Source organism: Centruroides sculpturatus, unplaced genomic scaffold, assembly GCF_000671375.1.
Source record: "Centruroides sculpturatus isolate CEXI.00-Female unplaced genomic scaffold, Cexi_2.0 scaffold1277, whole genome shotgun sequence".
NCBI lineage: Eukaryota > Metazoa > Arthropoda > Arachnida > Scorpiones > Buthidae > Centruroides > Centruroides sculpturatus.
The window spans coordinates 195,574-218,533 of record NW_019385430.1 but is presented as its reverse complement, the minus strand read 5'-3'; the positions used below and the strand labels follow the sequence as shown (position 1 = coordinate 218,533).

The 22,960-nt window shown below is 30.2% G+C and overlaps 1 protein-coding gene across 1 annotated transcript in view; it reads right to left on the bottom strand.

The window, feature by feature from the left end:
- The window catches only part of LOC111638906 (ankyrin repeat domain-containing protein 13D-like), a 72,713-nt gene that overhangs the window by 22,017 nt on the left and 27,736 nt on the right, over positions 1–22,960 (bottom strand). The window contains exon 7 of the mRNA XM_023384676.1: positions 7,881–7,981. Within this exon, the coding sequence (XP_023240444.1) occupies positions 7,881–7,981 (101 nt within the window). The remainder of the gene's footprint in view (positions 1–7,880; positions 7,982–22,960) is intronic.

Genomic DNA, 22,960 nt, shown 5'->3' with positions numbered 1-22,960 from the left:
ATACTACGTTCGCACACAATCCACGACTCACTTCTATCTCGATTTACCTACAATCTGGATTGTGACTGTCGCTCGTCGAACGTCGTGCTGTTCACACAGGCAGTCCGCTCGAGAAGAACCTGGCTATTACACGCAATCATAAAACTGACGTAACTACGCGGTAAGTCACAAACACCAACAAACAAAATGGAAGTTTTGGTTAGAAATAAATACTTTTTCTTGCCATACATCTAATAATAGACAGATGTCGTCGTCTCTCCAGATGTCTTTTTTATTTCTCTGTCGATAGCCCCACACGTGTTCAGCAGCCATCTTGTATTTTCTCGCGCACGTGGGATTGTAGGATCTCTCTTATGACTGGATCTAGTTTCAAGAACTCTCTCCAGTCGATCGCGATAGAACCTCGTTTCAGTCGAGATTGAAACAGTCGAGAGCGTTCGCACCACAGAACTCTCTCCGACCTTAGTCACAATCTAGATCGAAATGCTCGGTGTGAACGGGGTATTAGAGTGGGACGGAATGTACAGAGGGCTATGCGTCAGTTTTATGTATACCTTAGTGGCCAAATGTCCTTCTTTGAATTCAATGTCAATATTTAAAAAAAAATGTATCTGTGAGGCACATTTCCGTTCAATCTTCAGCATGACGCCATATGGCGGCACCAGTGGATTATTACAGGAAGTATAGGAAGATAACGTTAAAACTTATCAAGGCTGATTGCAAATTTGAATTTTTGAAAGAATGTTTGAAAAGCAAAGTATTTCTGATGTTGATATATAGGATCAGCATCCCAAAAGAATGTGCTTCTTTGAAAGCCAGAATTTGTCTAATGTGTCTTCTTAAGTCAATTAGAATTGCTAAGAATAAAAAATATGGTATCTTGCATGAGCTCATCACATTAGAAGATAATATATACAATGAAGATCCTAAAAATGTTGGTAGAAATTAACAGAGGTATAGTTGTGCTAACAGATAAAGTTCGGATGAATTTAAGGAATAAATACATTAATAAAATGAAATGAATCCTTAAAAAGCAAGCATCAAGAGTAGTTAATAGCAATCCTTCAGCATTTATTTTGTGGGACCAAATAGAAGTCTCGACTAAGATAAAGGATTTTCTAAAATGGGGATCAAACTTTGTCCTGGAAAATTCAAAATCTTGGGAAACTTCAATCCAAGAAATAGAAAGGGGAATATCTGGACTAGATTCTTTAGAAAAAGAATACCTCCGATGGAAAACCAACATAAAAGACCAGACGACTTGGAAAAAAGGATGTGATGCCAGTAAATACATCAAACTTGCTAAATGTTGGCTTAGAAAAAATGAATTGGTTACAGCAAGAGCAGACAAAAGCAAAACTTTGGTAATCATGAAAAGGCAGACATATAATAATGCATTGGAGGATTATATTAAAAAAAACTGAATGTGAAGGTGTTGAAGCAAAGATTAGTGACAGCGTCGACAGAAGGGTTAAGAAGCTTGAAAAAGCTAAGCTCACTAATGCATTACCTTTCCTCAAAAATTCTCAAAATCCCAGATCAAGTATGCCGAGATTGTTTGCTTTTGCCAAGACTCATAAAGAGGGTAAAGAAATGAGACCTATAGTGGAAGGTGCAGAGGACTAACGTTTATTCTTGAAAAGAAATTACATAAGTTTCTCACTTTACACCTTGAGAGTAATGTACATGTGGCACAGGATTCAAGGGAGGTGGTTAATGAGATACAAGATCTAATTTTAATGGATGATGAAATTGGAACTGTGATGGACTATGAAAGTTTATACCCTTCTATAAAAATTGAATCATGCATGTTAGCACTTTTAGATTTCATGCACAGCAAGAGCCCAGATTTGGCATGTTACAATAATGATTTGATAGAACTTGATAATCTTATTTGTTATGAATCTTTTTTCACCTTTAACAGCCATCAGTACAGACAAAAAAGAGGAGTCCCTATGGGAAGTCCCATGTCAGGACTGTTACGTGAACTTGTATTGAGAAAATTGGAAAAAAGTGCTCTTTCTGTTTTCTTAAATGACATTGTGTATTTTAAAAGATATGTTGACGATGTCTTTGTAGTTTGGAAGAATGACGAAAAAAATCAATGATTTTATTAACAAGATCAACAACAACGATGATGGCCTCATGCTGAAGATGGAACAGAAATGTGCCTCATAAATACATTTTTTAGATATTGAAATTTAATTCAAAGAAGGACATTTGGCCACTAAGGTATACGTAAAACTGACGCATAGCCCTCTATAGATTCCGTCACACTCTAATGATCCGTACCAGTACAAAATGGCTGCCTTCCGTGCCCTTGTCCAAAGGGTCTTTCTCTATTGCAGTAGTGTGGTGGATAGGCAAAAAGAAATTAATAGAATATTACATATTGCCAGATCTCTAGGATACAGAGCAGATATGATAACAACATTGATCAGAAATTACAAAATAAACAAAAGTAAAAGCGGAGATTTTGACAAAATCACAAAGTTCACTTATAATAGAAAGAAAAAAGCTATCATGAAGGAAATCTCAGCCTGCAAAAAGTCCAAGTTAGTTTTCAAGAGAGCTCCTAACCTGTACAAATTATTAAGGAATGACAAAGACAGCATGGATAAAGAAAAAAGAGCAGGAGTGTACAAGATTCCGTATGAAAATCGTAAACTAGACATTAATAAAAATTACATTGGTGTCACTAATAGAAACTTAGGAGTCAGATTAAAAGAACACAAATACAATATCAGCAAGGGATCTAACGCCACAATACTATTGCAATTGGTGCAGGTTGAGGGCTCAGTCGTCAAATGAGACGAAGCAATTATTATTAAACCAGCACATTCACTGACATTGGCGATTTGCACCGAAAAAATTGAAATATATAAGAGCAGGTTGTATGATGCATGCATTAATTCTAGAGATTTGGAAGGGTTGCCTTCGGCCTGGAAATACTTAATCAAACGATTTGAGAGCTCTTAATTTAATGCCTTGATTTTAGTATTTTTGCATATTCTTGCATTTTATTGAATTTCATATAATGTATTATTATATAACGTTTTAATATTTAATTATCCTATGCATACACAGTAGAACCTCGATTATCCGGACCTCTATTATCTGGATTTTCGATTATCCGGATTGTTCAAAATACACAAAAATTTTATGAATTTGCTGATTTGCACTTGGTGAATTACGACACTGTTTATGTACATGATGGAATACATAACTTTTTTTGTTTCAACAACGTCTCACCCAGCACAGTGGTCGTAAACTCTTAAATATATTTTACATCGTAATAAAAATATAACTTCATATACGTATTTATAAATAATTTATATTCAAATTACATCATTTCTATGACCATGGGCGGCGTAAGGCATGGATGATGTGGGCCACCACCTATGCCTCATGGTACAAAGGCCTCATGCCTCGAAGGTTTATGCATTAATTAAAAGCTGCGAACACGACAAAAAAATTTTACTCGTCATAAAACGATAAATAGTTTGTCAAATTTTTATTCATAAAAATGCAGTTTCAACTGCTTTTTATTTTATAAAATCCATCTTTTTGCACCACCATAGGGCCTTTTAAACAATAGGTAGTCTGTTATTGCTGGTCAGTAGTAATCCAAATTCAATACAAATGTTTGTTTCTTGAATATTTGATCACGATTTAAATACAGTATTTATTTTTAATATTACTGATATGTCATCGAAAAGAAAATGTGTTGTATTATCATTAAAAGACAAATTAAAGTATTTGTTTCGATTATCCGAATTTTTCCTTATCCGGACTACCTTCATCCCCAATTAGTCCGGATAATCGAGGTTCTATTGTATTTATATATATATTTTGTTATTTATAAGAGTAATTTTTATTTTATTTTATTTTTCTTTATACGTTTATGTATATATATATATATATGTGTGTGGCATTCATTATTTTTATTTGTATTTAAATTTTTGTTCTATTTTATTTATATTTGAATATCTTAGCCTGATGATGGCCAACAGATTTGGCTGAAAACGTTTGCTTTTTCATTAAATTTTCTCAGCAAATTAAGGTGGTGTATTTTTTTGATATATATTGAACTCTTAAGTTGATAAATATAATATCCCAATACATTTAATAAAACATTTAACACATTATAATGATGAGAAATATTTATTAAAACACAAATGTTTTCAGCCTAATGGAATAGGCCATCATCAGGTGACAGGCTATTGAACAACTTTGAAAATTGCATTAAAACAGAACTTCCAAACATTACAAATTCAAAATTGAAACGTAAAATAAATTAACCAATCACTATACAAATAACTATAATAAATAGATTGAAGCCGTATTAATATAAATAATAAAATAAGGCGATATAAAACTAAAAACAAAAATAAACCTAAAAGATTAAATTCATAAAAATATATATATATATCAAAAAGCATCACATTAAAAAAGGCAGATAGGAACTAAGAATTTGTGTGTTTTAACTTTTCTTTTATAAAGAACTTCCATGCCGAAGCTAAACCATCAGCATCCCTTGCATTGATACAACCGTCCCTTAATTTACTCTTATAAATTTCAATTTTTTCATGTTGCAAAGCCAACAATGGGGACCGCAACGTCTTGAATAGACGCTTCATTCCATTTAACTACCGAAGCCTCCGCTTGTGCCATACTTGACAAAACCGTGGTACAATGTCCTTTACTAATGTCATATCTGTGTTCGTTAAGCCTAATTGCCAAATTCCATCTAGTGACTCCAATATAGTCCTTCATAATTCCTAGCTATTGGTTCTCAAAGGGAATTTTATACACGCCCGCTATTTCTTCTTTCTTAAGCTTGTCCTTATCGTTTCTAAGAATACTGTATAAATTAGGACCTCTTTTGTAAATAATTTTGGAGTGTTTTCTGTCTGAAACTTGCTTCATGATGTCCCTGAAGTTTTTATTATACGTAAATATGGTGATCTTAAATTGATCTGCTCCGGTTCTTAACCTCTTGCCTCTTTCATAACTTTTTATTAGCCCTTCAATTGTACTTTTGCTTCAGGGACATCATGAAGCAAGTTTCAGACCAAAAACACTCCAAAATTATTTGCAAAAGAGGTCCTAATTTATACAGTATTCTTAGAAACGATAAGGACAAGCTTAAGAAAGAAGAAACAGCGGGCATGTATAAAATTCCCTTTGAGAACCAACAGCTAGGAATTATGAAGGACTATATTGGAGTCACTAAATGGAATTTGGCATTTGGACTTGTAAAGGAAATGTATAAAGGGAATGACTCAAGTAAAGAGTTATGTAAGTATGACAGAGGGATCCACTGTGAGAGTTGGACTGCACCAGAGCTCAGCCCTTAGCCTGTTCGATTTGATGATGGATATGAAGAGTAAGACACTATGGAGTATGCTGTTTGTGGATGACACTGTGCTATGCAAAACATCCCGTGATAAGATAGAGAAGAAGCTAAAGGAACAGAGAAAGTGTTGGAAGAGAAAAGCATGAAGATAAGCAGAGCAAAGATAGTATATATGACATCTGGTGGAGGGAATGAGAATTACATAAAATTTTAGGGTGAAAAGTTAGTAACAGCTTCCAAATTTAAGTATCTTGGATCATATGTAGCAAGTGATGGCAAAATTCAACAGAGAAGGATGGAGACAGCAGAGATGAGAATACTGAGATGGATATGTGGTGTGGCAAAGAAGGGCAGAATTAGAAATGATTACATAAGAGGAACAGTCAGGATGCATGAAAGTAGATTATTAAGATGATTTGGACATGTGGAGAGAAGTGAAGACTATGTTGGAAAGAGAATTGGGAAGTTGGAAGTGATAGAGAGGAAGAAGCATAAAAGACTGAAGATGTGTTGGAGAGAAAAGCTGGCAGAGGATTTGGGAGAGAGGGGATGGAGGAGAGATATCATCCTGGATAGAGAGAAGTGGAGAAGACAGATTAAAAATGGAATGCTGACCCCAAAACTTGGGAAAAAGATAAGACAAAGAAGGAAATTAATTTAATTGTAATTATTAAATTTAATAGGAGATAGCACCTAACACTTACCCTTAGTCCAAATTATTTAGCATTTTATTATTAATAGCAGCAGTAATAGAACCTGATCTAATTTGGCAATCATTTTACTTTAATATGTTATATTCAATTATTTTAAATTTATTTTTTCTTTTGTATTTGTTTTTATTTTGTACTTTGCACATTAAATCATCTGTTTCATTTTTTATGCCTTGAAGTAATCAAAATCTTACTTTCTTAAATAACTTTCATAAATAAATTCTTTTAAATCTTGATTCATCTTACTTTTTTACTTTCTTAAATGTATTAGAAATTATTAATATTTAAAAAAATATAAAACACATGAAAAATCTAAAGTAAAAGAATTTCTTTTAAAACATTAAGAAGAATTTTGAACCATCAGAGAGCAAAGCAGCCAATCTAATGTATAAAGTAGGAAATAAAGAATAAAAGAAAAACTTAAATTTAAAATATTCAAGTCTGAAGATCTGAAGATAGACCAAAATAGATGACTTTCTGCTTTTGAAAAGAATTGCTCAAAAATATTATGATTTCTTATACTTGTTCAAAGCTGACTGCTCATTTAGCTACAAAATAAATCAGCAATGAGTTGATCAACTTTCCTGGCTACATTTACAATTTTGGTGGTGCCATCTGTTATCATATTTTATTTTAAAATCTTTTTATATTTTAGAGGGTAGAGATGAGTGTTATAAAAAAATTGTAATTGCTAATAACAAGTAATATCATTAAGTTTGATCCTACTGGAAATACACACAACCCCAATTATCTCCCCACCCCCTTGATGTTTAACCACCAAAATTTATTAGCATCAATCCTCCTAATAAACAAACCATCCAGCAAAATTTCAGAAATTTTTGACAAAAAGCACAAGAGTTATTATTAATTAATTTAAGCTTCAAACAGGATGAACAAAATTGTGCCCCCCCACACACTCACACTAACATCCATATGTACAGAAATTATCCCCAAAATTTTGCATTTCTCATTAAAAAGTAAGTTTTGTTGCCTGAATGCTGTAACCTTTTTAGTTACCATGATTAAAAAGTAGCCAGTGCAATCACTCACATTCAAATAATTGTATTATATTTTCAACTGAAATTCTTATTTAATCCTAGACTTTATGAATTAAGAAAAATTATCAAACTGTCTAGCATAGTAATATGATACTTTTATGTTATTACTTTACATTTTTTAAAGGCAAATGATGTAAATTACTTTTATGGTTTAAATAAAAGCATTTAATACTTCTGTCTTTAATATATAAACATAAATAAAAAATAAATATTTGGCTTCAAACATTATTACATGCGTATCTATTTTTGCCAAATTTACTAGTAAAAAATATCAAATTACTAATATATTTACAAATGCATTTTTTACCTGATTACTAATGAACTGGTAAACCATCTACCAATAATGCAATTCCTATTCCTGAAGATGATATTCTTTTATAAGCAAATATAGTAGAACTATTAAAATGATTTTTTTTATATTATTATAATATGTTTTATGTGATTTTTTCTTGCTCTAACAACAAAGTAATTTTCTTTACTAATTATCTACCAACTTTGTGATTTATTCATTTCTCATTAAGAAAAAGTTATATTTGCCAAAGTCTCATTGGTAAACAAACTTTGTTTTATCATATGTATATAAAGAAATGAAAAGATTTCAAGTTCAAAGTGTGTATAAATTGAAATTGTTACACAGTTCAAAGTTTTTGAATATAAAAATAAATACAAAATTTAAAAACAATGCATAGAAATTTATTCGTGTTTATTCAATTTAATTTATAGTATTTTGAAAAAAAACAATTAAATGTATACCTGATCATCTTCACTTCCTGCTTCCATGAGAGATTGTTGGATGGCATATTGGAGAAGTTCGTCGTCATCGTCAATGCTCAGATGACGTAGTTCATTATTTCCTTTACAAAATAAAACAATATTTATTTAATAGCAAATTTATTGAGTCTGTCTCAATTCAAATCTATATTAATTATTACTATTATTAGTTTTAAAATTAGTTCAATTGACAAACATAAGAATAGATTGAGATTATTCAAAGATAATCTTAATCTATTCTTAATGAAAAATTTCAAACTTTTAAAAACAAAAATGATATTGAATTGAGACAGACATAATTTCAAAATAAAAAAAAGCATGCATTATCACCATGCAAAATATTTTTAATTGCATGCTTCTCTACTGGGAGTGAACATGCAATAATATATTAACTTAATTTTTATTTATCCTTTTAATAAAAACTAATTTTGCTGGGCACCATGCTTTAATAAATAAATTAATAAATTAAATATCCAGAAACAAAATTATTATACTTAAAATTATCTAAATACATTAGGTTTTTTTTTTATTTTATAACAAATATTTTAAGCACCAAAACAATTCCGAATATGGCAGCGACCGACTAATAAAATAAAAAAGCAATACATTTATTATAATTAACCCGAAGTGCCACGACTTTAGTCATGCAATAATAGTCAATGCTCTCCGGTTTACCCCGAAGAGATGTCTCATGCATTTTATTACATTACCTAGCAGTGTCCCACACCTGCCTGTCCTCCACACCGCTCATGCTATACTGGAGCCAGAATAATGCAAATGAATGTTAATTTTTTGACAGCCTCAAGTTTTGAGAGCAAGCTTATTAAATATACATATAGAAAAATATGATTATGATTAAAATCAATATTTCACATTACAAATTATTTTCAATTCTTAAAGTAAAAAAATAGTAATGCCAACAATATTTTTTCTGTGTTATTTGTTAAAAAAAAGGCAATGAATGAGCAAACAGAACTTACTCATTCATTCATTTGCAATATTCTGACAAAATTCTTTCCTTATAGATATGATAAATTCTTAAATATTATAATTAATTAGTTAAAAAATAAGTTCTAAACATTTATTATTACACAATTTTGGCATCAAGATAAAAACAAAACTAAACAATTTTATAATGAAATGATCATCTTAAATAAAAAATTATTTAAAAACAATAGTTTAATAAAATGTACTTTAAATACTTCTGCATTTCACTTCCAATATTACATGTTGCACAGATACACACATCTTCAATATTAATCTATTGCCATTATTTATATGATAGAAAATACTTCATTTTTAAAAATAAACAAATTGTTTTCTGGAAGCCTTAATCCTTTTAATCTATTGAATATTTTCATGGGATAAATTTGTCTTCAAGAAAGAAAAATGAAGATTCCGAATATGTAAAGATTTATCCTTGAGAACATTCAACAGATAACAACTTGTAGAAGGATTATATATAAGTTTGGAGCAGTGAACCAAGTTAAAAATTAGATTTTCATAAAAGTACAGAATTTTTTTCTTAAAATCAACAATGATTTATTTTATTAAATGTTGTTATTAGAATATTAATAATATATATGATAAAAACTGAATTAAGGTTGTTTATGTGATAATATGTACAAATTATATGTATGCATTCATAAAATATAGATATTACAAAATAATCCTGAATTGAAATATAACATATATTTATAAATTACTAATTTCAGTGAAGAAAATTAGTTCTTTTTTGCTGTGTAGATTTGTTAGTCAATTCTAATGATATACTATATGATAACTGAAGTTATTTTAATGTTATATTGATAACTGAAGCTAAAATACATCTATTTTTCTTCACCAAACAAAATTCCATTGATTCATGGGTATTCACACAAAATATCAAGTCATTCTGACCAGTGTTTCTTTTTTCAGACCATTGTGAAATTGGTACTTTAATTATAATCCCTCAGTATTTTTATATTTTGTTGGCAACATTGTCATGAGATTTAGATAATTAATAATTAGGATAATCACAATACATGATAGATGCATCTCTACTGATGAATAACATTTTCAGTCACTACAAACTATGAAGACTTCCAAACTGAAAAATGTGATTAAAATATAATCTTCTGTAAAATGGAATCATTAACTACAGTTATTCTGTTAGAGTTTACAGAAAAAAAATTAATAATTAGAACTAAGAATGAATCAAAAAGTAAAGTGATTTATATGTAAAGACATCATAATACAAAGCCTAATGGCTATATTAATAAAAACGTATTAAGCACTCTTTTAATGAGTCAATATTTAGACTAGTTAATAACAACTTTGTTTAAAAATGCTTCATTTATGATAATTTCATTGTAGAATTGTACCACTATAGGACAGCAAGCACAGATCAGTTTTTGTAGTCATATGACATTAAAAATATGTAATGGCTTCATCACAAACCATATTTTTAAGGGATAGAGTATATAATAAGAATATCCCACATTACCAAATAATATTTTGTATTTGGCTTTGACAGAAAAATAATGTTAATCTTAGTTTGGGACTTTAATGATCCAATATCAGATTACTGTATTACTTTGAGGGAGGCACTGTACAATGAAATATTGAAATTAATGCTGAAATGATAATTTGCAACAAGTACAGAAGTTTTGCTCTCCAAAGGATTCTTTTACTCCATAACAATGCACGTCCACATTCTACTGCAACCAAGATTGAAACAATAAAGCAGCTGAAATTTAAAGTTTCCCAACACTCCTAATATAGTCCCAATTTTTCTCAATCTCCATGTTTGAACCACTAAAATATGATTTATGAGGAGAAAAATTGTATATATATATATATATATACTAGTCACTTTAATCCAAAAAATCTTTTTTTGTTGATGGTCTCACAGCATTTAGCACTTCCGGAAAATTAGAAAATTAAGACATTATTGCACAAATTGAATGCAAGCTACATATGCATTTCGGATTGTTGTAAATCTTCAACCCCTCTTCAGTGCTGTTAAAAAACAACAACAGTATAATTAGGAATCCGACAATACTTATATATTGTAAAAAGTTTTTACAACAAACATTTACATGTTTCATAGAAAAACGACATGAAAATTCCATTTTCACATTTGCCTTTTCCATAAATATACATTAAAAAAACCACTGTATCATATAAAATATAAATTATAATGACATAAAACATAAAGATTCACTAAAATTCAAATCTTCTTTTACTTTAAATTTATCCAGTATTTATGTATTCTATTTTCTTTCTCCATTTATTACAATAAAAGTAACTTAGCATCACTTCTTCTAGTTAAAGTACTGTATAAGTGTACATTATATTATATTACAAAACAATTTGAAAAATTTTCAATATAATACAATTTCAAAACCTCTAAATAGCAAAAGTATACATTTTACTTACAGATTTTTTTCTTGTGTTTGCATATATTTACTAAACAATAATTTTTCACAACATACAAAACTCTAAGTTTTACAATGAAACATATCCTAAACTGGACTACTATTATATTCTGTGTGTCAAAACACCATCTATTAACTGGTACCATTGAGGGTTGATTGTCATGCCTTCTGAAATATTAATTAAATTATCTTTTGGTTATTTATTTATTTCAATGTGTTATTTGAATTTTCTTTTGTAAATATCTTTCTCAATATTTAAAATTTTTATATTATTTTTATTAATTTGACAGTTATTGTTTATTGTGTGGTTATACCATGGAGGAGAATTATATTTAAGATGGATAGCAGCTTCATGTTCTTTGATTCTTATTCCTAATGTGAGGTCTGTTTTGACGATATAAGTTTTTGGATTGTTACAATTACATTCTATTTTATAAACCACTCCAACTTTTTTAAGGTTATCTGTTTTTTTATGTTTTTATTATCATCATGTTGTTTGTTAATAATTTTATATATATTTTGTGGTCAAAGATGTGGCCAGACTGATATTATCCTTTTTTTACGGTTATTGTTGCAACTTTTGAAATTAGAAGAACTGGTGCTAAGTTACTTTTATTGTAATAAATGTATAAAGAAAATAGAATACATAAATACTGGATAAATTTAAAGTAAAAGAAGATTTGAATTTTAGTGAATCTTTATGTTTTATGTCATTATAATTTATATTTTATATGATACAGTGGTTTTTTTAATGTATATTTATGGAAAAGGCAAATGTGAAAATGGAATTTTCATGTCGTTTTTCTATGAAACATGTAAATGTTTGTTGTAAAAACTTTTTACAATATATAAGTATTGTCGGATTCCTAATTATACTGTTGTTGTTTTTTAACAGCACTGAAGAGGGTTGTAGATTTACAACAACCCGAAATGCATATGCATTCAATTTGTGCCATAAAGTCTTAAGTTTCCGGAAGTGCTGTGAGACAGTCAAGCAAAAAAGATTTTTTTTGATTAAAGTGACTATATATATATATATGTTACTGTGAAAGACCAAAATTAGAGAATGTCGATGATCTCCAGTGAATGTTGACACATACAAAATTAAAAAACATTGGTAAAGATTTAATATTTGCTTATATTATTATACATTTGAACAGTCACCGGTGTATGTCGACAAGCACAGATAAGCTTTGGTGGAGTTCGAAATGACACCCAAGAAGCCGATGTTGACAGAAAGACTGACACCTTTCTGTCGACATAGTTTTCCTTTGTTCTGCCATGATTGAAATCCAATTCCTTTGTTCTGCCACGATTGAAATCACGTGGTATCTATTTGTTATACTCTGGAACACTGCTGTTTGTCAGTCTTATGCAAAGTTTGCTGGTGCATGCAATGTTTTCTTAAATTTTATTTTTTTATCCGATACCCTAATTTATATTGAATGGATACTGCAGTGAACCAAGAACTTTTTTTTTTTGAAAAGTTACATGCATTAATTGCAAGTAAACAAGAAGACAACTGTTTTTATTTTTCTCAAGAAAAGTAATCTAAAATACTTTCTGAAGTGATTTCTGCTAAAACTAAGTGCAGCACACCTTTGGATTACAGACGATTAAAATATTTTGACATTTTAAAAATTAATGATGAAGAGAAATTAATTGACATCAAACCATTATCCGAATGCAATATAGCTGGGGCACCAAATTTTAAAATATTTGAAGAAAATATTTTAAAATTTGGTGCCCCAGCTATATTGCATTCAGATAATGGTAGGGAATTCTGTAATCATGTCATATCCGAACTATGTGATATGTGGAAAGATGTTAAGATAGTTCATGGAAAGCCTCGTCATAGTCAAACACAAGGCTCAGTTGAAAGGGCCAATCAGGATACACAGAATATGTTAACTGCATGGATGAATGATAACGATACAAATAAATGGTCAGATGGTTTGCCCTTTGTACAATTTGCCAAGAATACTACATATCACAAAGGAATATGCCAAAGTCCTTATGAAGCCATGTTTGGCGTTAAACCAAAAAGAGGCATATTATCATCATCATTGCCAAACATAAGTCAAATATTGAAACCGAAGAACAGCTTGAAGAAATTGTTAATACTTCTGAAGGAAATTTGAGCAGTGGCCATAACGAATGTCATATTCCAAAGAAAAATATTGAAGAGGAGCTGCAACCTACCACGTCTTCATCTCAAGCCCTGACTGAACAACACAAGTTCAACCAAAATTATTTCTATAAAAAGAGCAGCCACAAAAGAGAATCTTCTACTGCAAGCAATGAAAATGTTACAAACCTCAAAAAGAAAATTTCCTCCTGCTCAAATTGGTGATACTGTACAAATACAAGTCCCTGATGTCAACCGTGGCCATACAGATGTCCAAAATGTACTGGTGTTTGTTGTTGGACTTTTATAAATTAGTGAACAAAAAAGGTACTCTCAAGCAGCTTTATACCCCCGATCAGTTCGTAATTACTAAAGAAGACTTACTTTCCATAGATGAGATTTCTTTTCAAGAAATATCGCTGAGAGAAACAGCTGCAGCTAATTTGAAAAGTGGAGTGCAAGGCTATACACGCTGCATTGCAAAAAGAAGTGTTCCACGAATAAATGCAGTTGTAAAAGCAAGGAACTCTTGTGAAATTCAAAATGTCATAACAGTTTAAGTTGTTGCAATAAATAAGATTGTATAACGTTAATCACATAATATATGTGTATGTTTACTATTGCATATTATTTTTCTTTTCTGATTAAGAATGTACTATTCGTTTTAGGTTCAACAGTTTATTTACATGTGCTGTTACTTAAGCTTTCTCCTATTTTGACGTTGCATTCTAAGTTGCATTTTTGTCTTAACGTAATAAAAATATTTTTATTCAACATTCACCATTAGTGCATGCTGAATGCCGACATTTGCCGGTGTAAGTGAGTAATAATGATATTTAGCAAATATTTCGTACTTACACAAAACAACTGTGTGAATGCTGATATTCACCAGAGAATCTCGACATTTGCCAGATATCGGTCTTTCACAGTAACATATGCACAACTTGAATATACAGCATCCATATTGCATTAAGAGGAGAACAATTGTCAATGAAAAGGAAGCTAAGAACACAGTGTATACTGTATATGACTTTATACAGATGGGAGACTTGAACACTATATTTGTTGCAGATTGATGTACAATAAATAAATATTATATTCCCTTTACTTTTTGATTTTAAAAAAAATGCCAAAGAGAATTAATTTTATGTCTGATATAGTATAGACATAAAATGACTTTAAATGTGCTTCTTCATAGATTAATGCCAAATGACATTGTAATACATCTGGCTATTTTTCAGCTACATTAATAATTAAATTTTAAGTAATTTGTTACTAAAGATAGACGTTAGGCATCATCTCTTATTAAATTTAATAATTATAATAAATTTATATTTAATAAATAATTTAGAATATTCTGGAGGAAAAAATTGGCCCAGAGCAGGACTTGAGGTCCAAGTAGCATAAATGGTAATGCATCCATATGGTAAGCAGGAGTTGTGGGTTTGAGTCCTACTCTGGGACAATTCTTTTCTTCCAGAATATCCTAAATTATTTATTAAATATGAATTCATTGTAATTATTAAATTTAATAAGAGAAGGTGCCTAACATCTATCTCTAGTAACAAATTACTTAAAATTTAATTATTAATGTAGCCGAAAAATAGCCCAATATATTCAGTATCATTTGGCATTAGCTAGTAGCAATATCAAAAGAGCTCAGCAATTAAATAAACAGAAACAAAACACCTTTTTTGTCGAGAAATACATATAATTTTAAAAAACAAACGTTTTCAGCCCAATTAACAGGCCATCTTCAGGTCAAAAATGAAAATGGAACGTAAATGTTCCATGAATAGAAGATAAAAATTTTAAATCAAAAAATTTTACAAGAGAAAAATAACGGAAGAATATATAAAATTAAAATAAAACAAAAAATAACATAAATCTTCCAGTGTACTAATTCTGGTACAAGTTTCTAGTAAATTTCTTAACCATGAACTTCCATGCTGAAGGCAGGCTCTCAGCATCCCTGGCATTTAAACAGCCTTCTCCTAGCCTACTTCTATATATTTCAATCTTCTCCGCCGTCGTTGCTAAAGTTGGGGAAGACAGAGGTTTGATGATTGTTGCCTCGTCCCATTTCACCTCAGAGCCTCGGGCCTGCGCCATTTGAGACAAAATTGTTGAATTAGACACTTTTCTTATATCTATGTTCTTTGAGCCTTACTCCCAAGTTTCTGGTGGTGACGCTGATATAATCTTTTTTTAACATCCAGTTATAAGTTCTCATAAGGAATCTTATACACCCCTGCTTTCTCCTCCGCTTTGATACTATCCTTATCATTTCTCAAGATCTTATACAAATTGGGGGCTCTTCTTAAAACCATTCTTGATTCTTTTCGACTAGCAATTTCTTTCATAACACTATTCATACTACTATTATAAGTAAATTTCGTAAGCCTAGTAGGAACATTACTTAAGGTTCTTTTTACTATGCCCCTTTCATACTTCTTAAGCATTCCTACAATTACACTTTTTCTGTAACCCAGGGTCCGGGCCACCTGCAATACTCTATCAATCTCCTTCGCACTGTCACCGACTCGGTCACAATATAAATAAGCTCTCCTTATTAACGCTCGGAAGGCTGCCATCTTATACTGATATGGATCCATGGATTGGGAGGGTATATACAATGGGGTGAGTGTAGGTTTAATATAAACACTTGTGGACAAATGCCCCAACTTTAGCAACGACGGCAGAGAAGATTGAAATATATAGAAGTAGGCTAGGAGAAGGCTGTTTAAATGCCAGGGATGCTGAGAGCCTGCCTTCAGCATGGAAGTTCATGGTTAAGAAATTTACTAGAAACTTGGACCAGAATTAATACATTGGAAGATTTATGTTATTTTTTGTTTTATTTTAATTTTATATATTCTTCCGTTAAAAAATTTTACACACCTGAACCATTTACAGTGTGATCATGCAAAAGAAATCTCTTGTAAAATTTTTAGTAATTCCGGTGTGATAAATGGTGAATTATTTGTATTCTTCCGTTATTTTTCTCTTGTAAAATTTTTTTATTTAAAATTTTTACGTTCTATTCATGGAACATTTACATTCCATTTTCGTTTTCGACCTGAAGATGGCCTGTTAATTGGGCTGAAAACATTTGTTTTTTAAAATTATATGTATTTCTCGACAAAAAAGGTGTTTTGTTTCTGTTTAGCTAGTAGCATTAGGTTTGAGTTGTTTAATTATATATTCTTTACAGAATATGAACAGGATGTTAACTAATGTATATTTTTGACCATATATGCCAATTCTGAATTTTTTGGGATTTCTTTTGACCATATTATTCATCTATTCATATAAATTAACGTTTTAATTCATATATATATATATATATATATATATATATACATATATTCTATTAGAAATATATTTGTTATTAGCTATTCTTTTAACAGAATTTCATTATGTCACTATGTCAATGTAAAATTCACTTTGGAGTACAATCCCATCAATGCAATAACTATCTACTGATTCATAGATTGTGTTAAGTTACTACTAGTAATGCCACTACTTCTAGTCATCTAATGATGATCAGTTACATATCATGAATATTTCTAATATTAATTGATTGATTAATATTCTAATTATGAAAGAGTACATTGAAATAAAATTTAATTCATTTTTTTAACATTTATTTATCAGATGAGCCCATTTTTATAAATGGCTTATTTTTACGTTCTTATTCAAATCAATTTATTTAAATGCAAAATTATCTAAAATATTCTTGCCAGTAATCCATATAAAATTGGTATTTACAACTATGTTCCAACAAACTTACAGAAGTTTAAATACCTTTTAAAATAATCAATTTTCTAATAATACACAATTAGAATAGCATAAATTTAAGTAAAAAACATAGCAAGTCCTCACCTAATGTCACTACTAATACAAAAGCCGCCATCATCTGTCTGTTCCTTAAAACTCCTGCAATTTTTGTCCAAGCCAGATGAGATTATGGTTATATTTGTTTTATGTTCTGATGAAAAGTATAAGCTACTTATTTTATGGGAATATTAGCTATAGAATAGATGTTTTATAAATTTTGAATTGGTGATTGCACTTATGTCAGTGACCATGTGATATTTGTGCTTGACAAAGAAATTCCCCTTATTGTTAATCTAATGTACATATAATTCACCTTTGTTTTATCAATGTGGAATTAAAAAGACTTGCTATTTTGTCAAAAAATTGCCTAGAAAAACATAAAAGTAAAATTGGTCAGAAAAATTCTAGATCTAAATGAATAAAAACAACTGAGACCCCTGATGTCTGACTTCAGCAACATTGAGTAAGAATGGCTTTTTCAAGGGCTGCAGAAACAGCATCACAATGTCAAGTTTGACTTGAAGCTCTTCTCAATTCTTCAATCTCTACTTTCTCATAAAAATATTTTGTCATGCTTGATGGGAGAATTTCTAGTTTTGTTATAACACTGTTGAGGAAAGATACAAGTACATTTTTAATCATTTACAATTAGTGTTGCTAAATTTTCTTTATAAATAATAAAATTAATTCTACAAAGTGAGAAATAAATGCCAGGAATTGCAAACACAATCCAATAACATTAACTGAATTATTTTCTTAAAATCTAATTCGTATAATTTTCATTCATTCCCTTCTTTTCAAATAATATAAACCTACATCAACATTAACAACATGTGAAACATCATTTAATGTTGAAGTAAACAAATGTGCCCATTTTGTATTCACCATTTTAACATTTATACAACACCCTCTATAGCTTGTTGAAGTTGCCAATTGTTTGTTTTTTGAACTGCATGGAGGAAGATGCTCCTTACAATTTTCCCTTTGCAAACATTTATTTTTTTATTACTCATCTTTACCCATCTCCAGTGATGAGGATTTAACCTCCCTTCCCATACCATCCACTACCACTACAACCACTATCATTTTTGAGTTCCAAAATCGGGTAAATAATTATCTTGTATCGGGTAATTGATTAGAAATATGTTGTAGGAACTTAACTCTTGTCTAAAGCATTTAATTCTGGGTTCCCAAATAGTTGACAACAACTACTTTGGGAACACCAGGGATCAATGTGACATTTTTAAGCATTGAAATTAATTGGGGGGTCAATTGAAAACAGTTCATTAAAAATTATTAGTCCAACTGATTATGTATATGACAGTACAGGATGTAAATTTTAATTGAAAATAATAAAGGCTCACCAGATTTATTTATTTGTTTATTATTATTATTATTAATGATATTAGAAAAAAAGGAAGAGTGGAATTCATAAAAGTTGAACAATCCTTGAAGGGGTTGATGGTCAATAAAATTTTGATATACCTGATTTAGCCTATAGTAAAATTGATTTTGTTATACTGTATGTCATTTTACTTAATACTGCAGTTTCCAAGAAATTATCAGTGACATTAAGTGAGGACTACTGTATTTAAAAAATTCATAAAAGCAGCATTAAAACAAATAACAGTTATTCAATTGACTATTTCAATTTTATTTTGGGCAGAAATAGAAACGACTATTTTTTAATGTAACTAAATGCAAAATACTAAATTTTATGAAAATAAAATATTAAAAATTTTTGTTTTCATTCTCATGGAAATATGATACCTAAATTCATATTTATTGCATATATAAGCACAGAACAAAATTTAAAGAAAATACTTTGTTAGCAAATGCAGTACAGCCAATAAATTTAATTAATTAATTTAGAAAAATTAATTTAAATATTATAGCCATAGTGCCCAGACCCTAAAAAAAAAATAAATAATTAAAATTTATTAAGAGTCACAAATACAGTTTTAAAAAAATTAAAGATTAAATATGACACATGCAAGATTATAATATATTTTAAAATAATGATACAAGTTTTATTTAAATATAGTATATGAGAATTTAAAAATGTTACAAACTGGTGTCTAAAATTAAAGTCCAAAAATCATTATTGCAAAATAAATTATATATATTTAACAAAATTTATTGAAATATATAGTCATAAAATTAAGAAACATTAATCTCAATTGTTTTCAAGCCTAAAGACTCATCTTGAGAACTTATATCTACACTGAATGGGTCTATGGACTTGAAAGCATTTGAAACTATATTATAATATACTTTAATAAATATATTTATTAAAGTTTGAAAAGAGCAGTTTCTTGTTTAATTTTAGTTTAATGTAACTTTAATAAATCATGATCATGAAAGCTTAAGATTCAAATTGATATACCATCAAGTAAACAATTTGTTGACTGTAGAACTAAACAAACTTAATTGGCCAATTAAGTTTGTTTAGTTCTACAGTCAACAAATTGTTTACTTTTACTGAAATCTGATTAAGCTCCTAGAGAGTCCTTAGAAGGATCTTTTAACTTTTGCCATTGTTATAGAGAAAAAATTGTTGCCTGTAATGCTTTCAATGAGTGTCAAAGACATGTCTGGGAGCTCTTGAAGGAAGCTCTGGGAGCAGATTCTACTAATTTAGATGGCAAAATCTTTCATATGTTGTTGTTCTCAAAAAAATTGTTGATAAAAGCTAAATTTCATGTAGATACCGTGTTTCCCCGAAAATAAGACAGTGTCTTATATTAATTTTTGCTCTGAAAAATGCGCTAGGTCTTATTTTCAGGGAATGTCTTATTTTTTCCAGGAAGAATTCACATTTATTATTGAACAAAAAAATTCCCAAGTCAAACTTAGACGAGAGTGACGTATATCCGGTGTGTCGAACTGTTGCCTTTTTATAGCATCAACATCGGACTCGATGACCAATTAATGCTTACTGAACCGTAGCACTATGCAAATGTCATGTGGCATGATTCCCGGCCAACCAATTAGCCATCACCAGCCGTAACGTTATGCAAATCTGTGATTCCCAAGCCATAGTCTTATGCAAATCATGCCGTGTGGCATAATTGTCTGCTGACCAATCAGTGGCTGTACTTTCAAAAAGCCAACAGCCACTTTCAACCATCTGTCGATGACCGTTATGACTAAAAAATACTTCGCTAGGTCTTACTTTCAGGGGGAGGTCTTATATTTCGCAATTCAGCAAAATCTGTGCTAGGTCTTATTTTCTACGGATGTCTTATTTTCGGGGAAACACGGCAAGTATTAGTAATTATAAAAAATTGTGCCCAACAGCATTCTAGAAAGCCTCATACCAACTTCAATATCTCATGCATACAGCTCTAAATTATCATTGTGTCTTCTTCAAAAGATACAGAATGAGATGCAGTCATTCAAAATGATGCTATTTCCCACTGACACATCTCTATAACAGATATTTTTCTGATACTGGATGGATAATTATAGATTCCTTTTTTCATCCAAATGATAAACAGCTAGTAAACTGAAAGCTGGCTCATTTGTAATAAAAGAATGTACTAAACTCCAGAAATAATGATAACTGTATCAGTTAAAAAGAACATTTAAGAGAAAAGATTAAGCAAATACAAAATATGGCTCTGTTCACATTTGATTTATTTTGAAACAGTTATCCTAGAAGTCAGCATTCAGAAAAAATTAAAGACATACATACATAAACTTATAAATTAAATGACCAAAAACTTCCTTTGCTTTCTTTGTTTAACAACAAAATGTTAATCACTACAATTAATTTGCTGAACTATTTTTTCTTTAAATTATTCAAATAAATATTCAAGTCTTTGTGGCTGAGATTGATTTGCCTTCAATCTTCTATAATTAGTAACTTACTGAATTATGTAAACACATACAAGACATTATTAATATCTAAAAAATTTCTTTTATCAATAATAAAACAATTTCATCCCCTAGTAGCTTTAAATATACATACAATCACATTGCACGATAGATTTTTAAATTTAATACAGGAAACAAATCTTTCTAAATTCTATTAAATGGCTTTAATAATAAAATCTGAAAGTAATTTTTGATTGAATTTAACATTAGTGTGTATGTACATACATATAGTAAAACTTTTATATAAGTATTTTTGGTAAAAATACAAATTTTAGTTTATTTGCAAGTGAAGAAGCTACAATTAAATACATTTTTATTATTATTAAAAAATGCAAGCATGAAACTACAAGGGCTATTTTGCTCATCAGAGAAAAAGCATAATAAGGTTGCTATCTCCATATGAACCAGGGGGAGAACAAAAAAAAAAGAAAGAAAAAAAAAAAAAAAAAAGGCTATTTTTTGAACTGGTAACATTGCTAGAAATTGGCCATAACCTGGCAATTTTTTCCCTCCAACTGTTCATGTAAGTGTTGATGCATTTTGTTTTGCTTATGTTTATGGCTACGAAACAGAACTTCAAACATTTGACTATTTATTTTACTGACCTAAGCAATATTTACTTGCTAACAACAACAATGCTTCTTCAAAATTCAAGTTGCAGGTGAACAAAATTCACAACAGTGTCTCAAAGATGCGAGGCATGCTGAATTGTCATATCATATCAATTTGCTGCAACAAACAAACAACATATGGCTGTTTTCAGGTTATTGGCAAATGATCATTAATGGACTTGTCAAGAAATGAATGCCAATGTAGGCATTGCAGTTTCCAGCATTTACATCTTGAAGAAGCAGCTAGAAATATGCAAAACTGCTATGAGTGCCTCACACTCTGAACAGAAAATGTTCAAATTCATCAAGAGTGTTACAAGCAAAAAGGAGAATTCTTACTTCATTGAATTATTGCAATCAATGAAACATAGGTCATGTCTTGAAAATAAAGCTGAAATATCAAGCAAACAAATGGCAGTGCCAATCATCCCTGCATTCCAAAAACTATGGCAAGAACAGAGCAAGATAAAAGTGTTAATGATCATTGCATATGACCTCCAAGGAGTCCTCTTATCTCATTGCATACCACAGAGACAGACGGTTAATGCTAAATACTGTTGACACTTCCTTGACTATCAATTATCCAGCAATTCATTGCAAAAGACCACAGTTGCTGAAATCAAATCTAGTTGTCTTGTACAACAGTGCATGCAATCAATCATTCTTCATTACAAGTGAGACATTGTTAAACAAATGACAGTAGGATATACTAGAATACCTACCTGACATGAGTCTTTGTGACTGACTATTTTCCAAAACTAAAAGAACTTCTTAGAGGCATACTTCCAAGATATTGACAACAACCTTTCTGCCTTAAAGTTGTCTCTCTAGATCAGCGTTTCTCAAAGTGGGCGATAACGCCCCCTTGTGGGCGCTGAAGGCTTTCAGGGGGGCAGTAGAAGGCTCAAAGAGAATTGGGGGGCGTTAAGGAAATATAGAGGGGCGACGGCAGACAAATTCTATATATAAAAATTCGACGGAATATATATAAAATGTTGACATTTTATATATTTTTTATTTTTTATTGAAGGTCACAACTTGAATATTTCTAACACATTGACTTTTATTTTAGCTCAGCGTTTCTCAAAGTAAGCAATAACGCCCCCTTCTGGCGCGATGAATAGATCTATGATAGAGGCAGGGTATTGAACGGTGACCAAAGGCAAAATTGGGGCTGATAAGAGG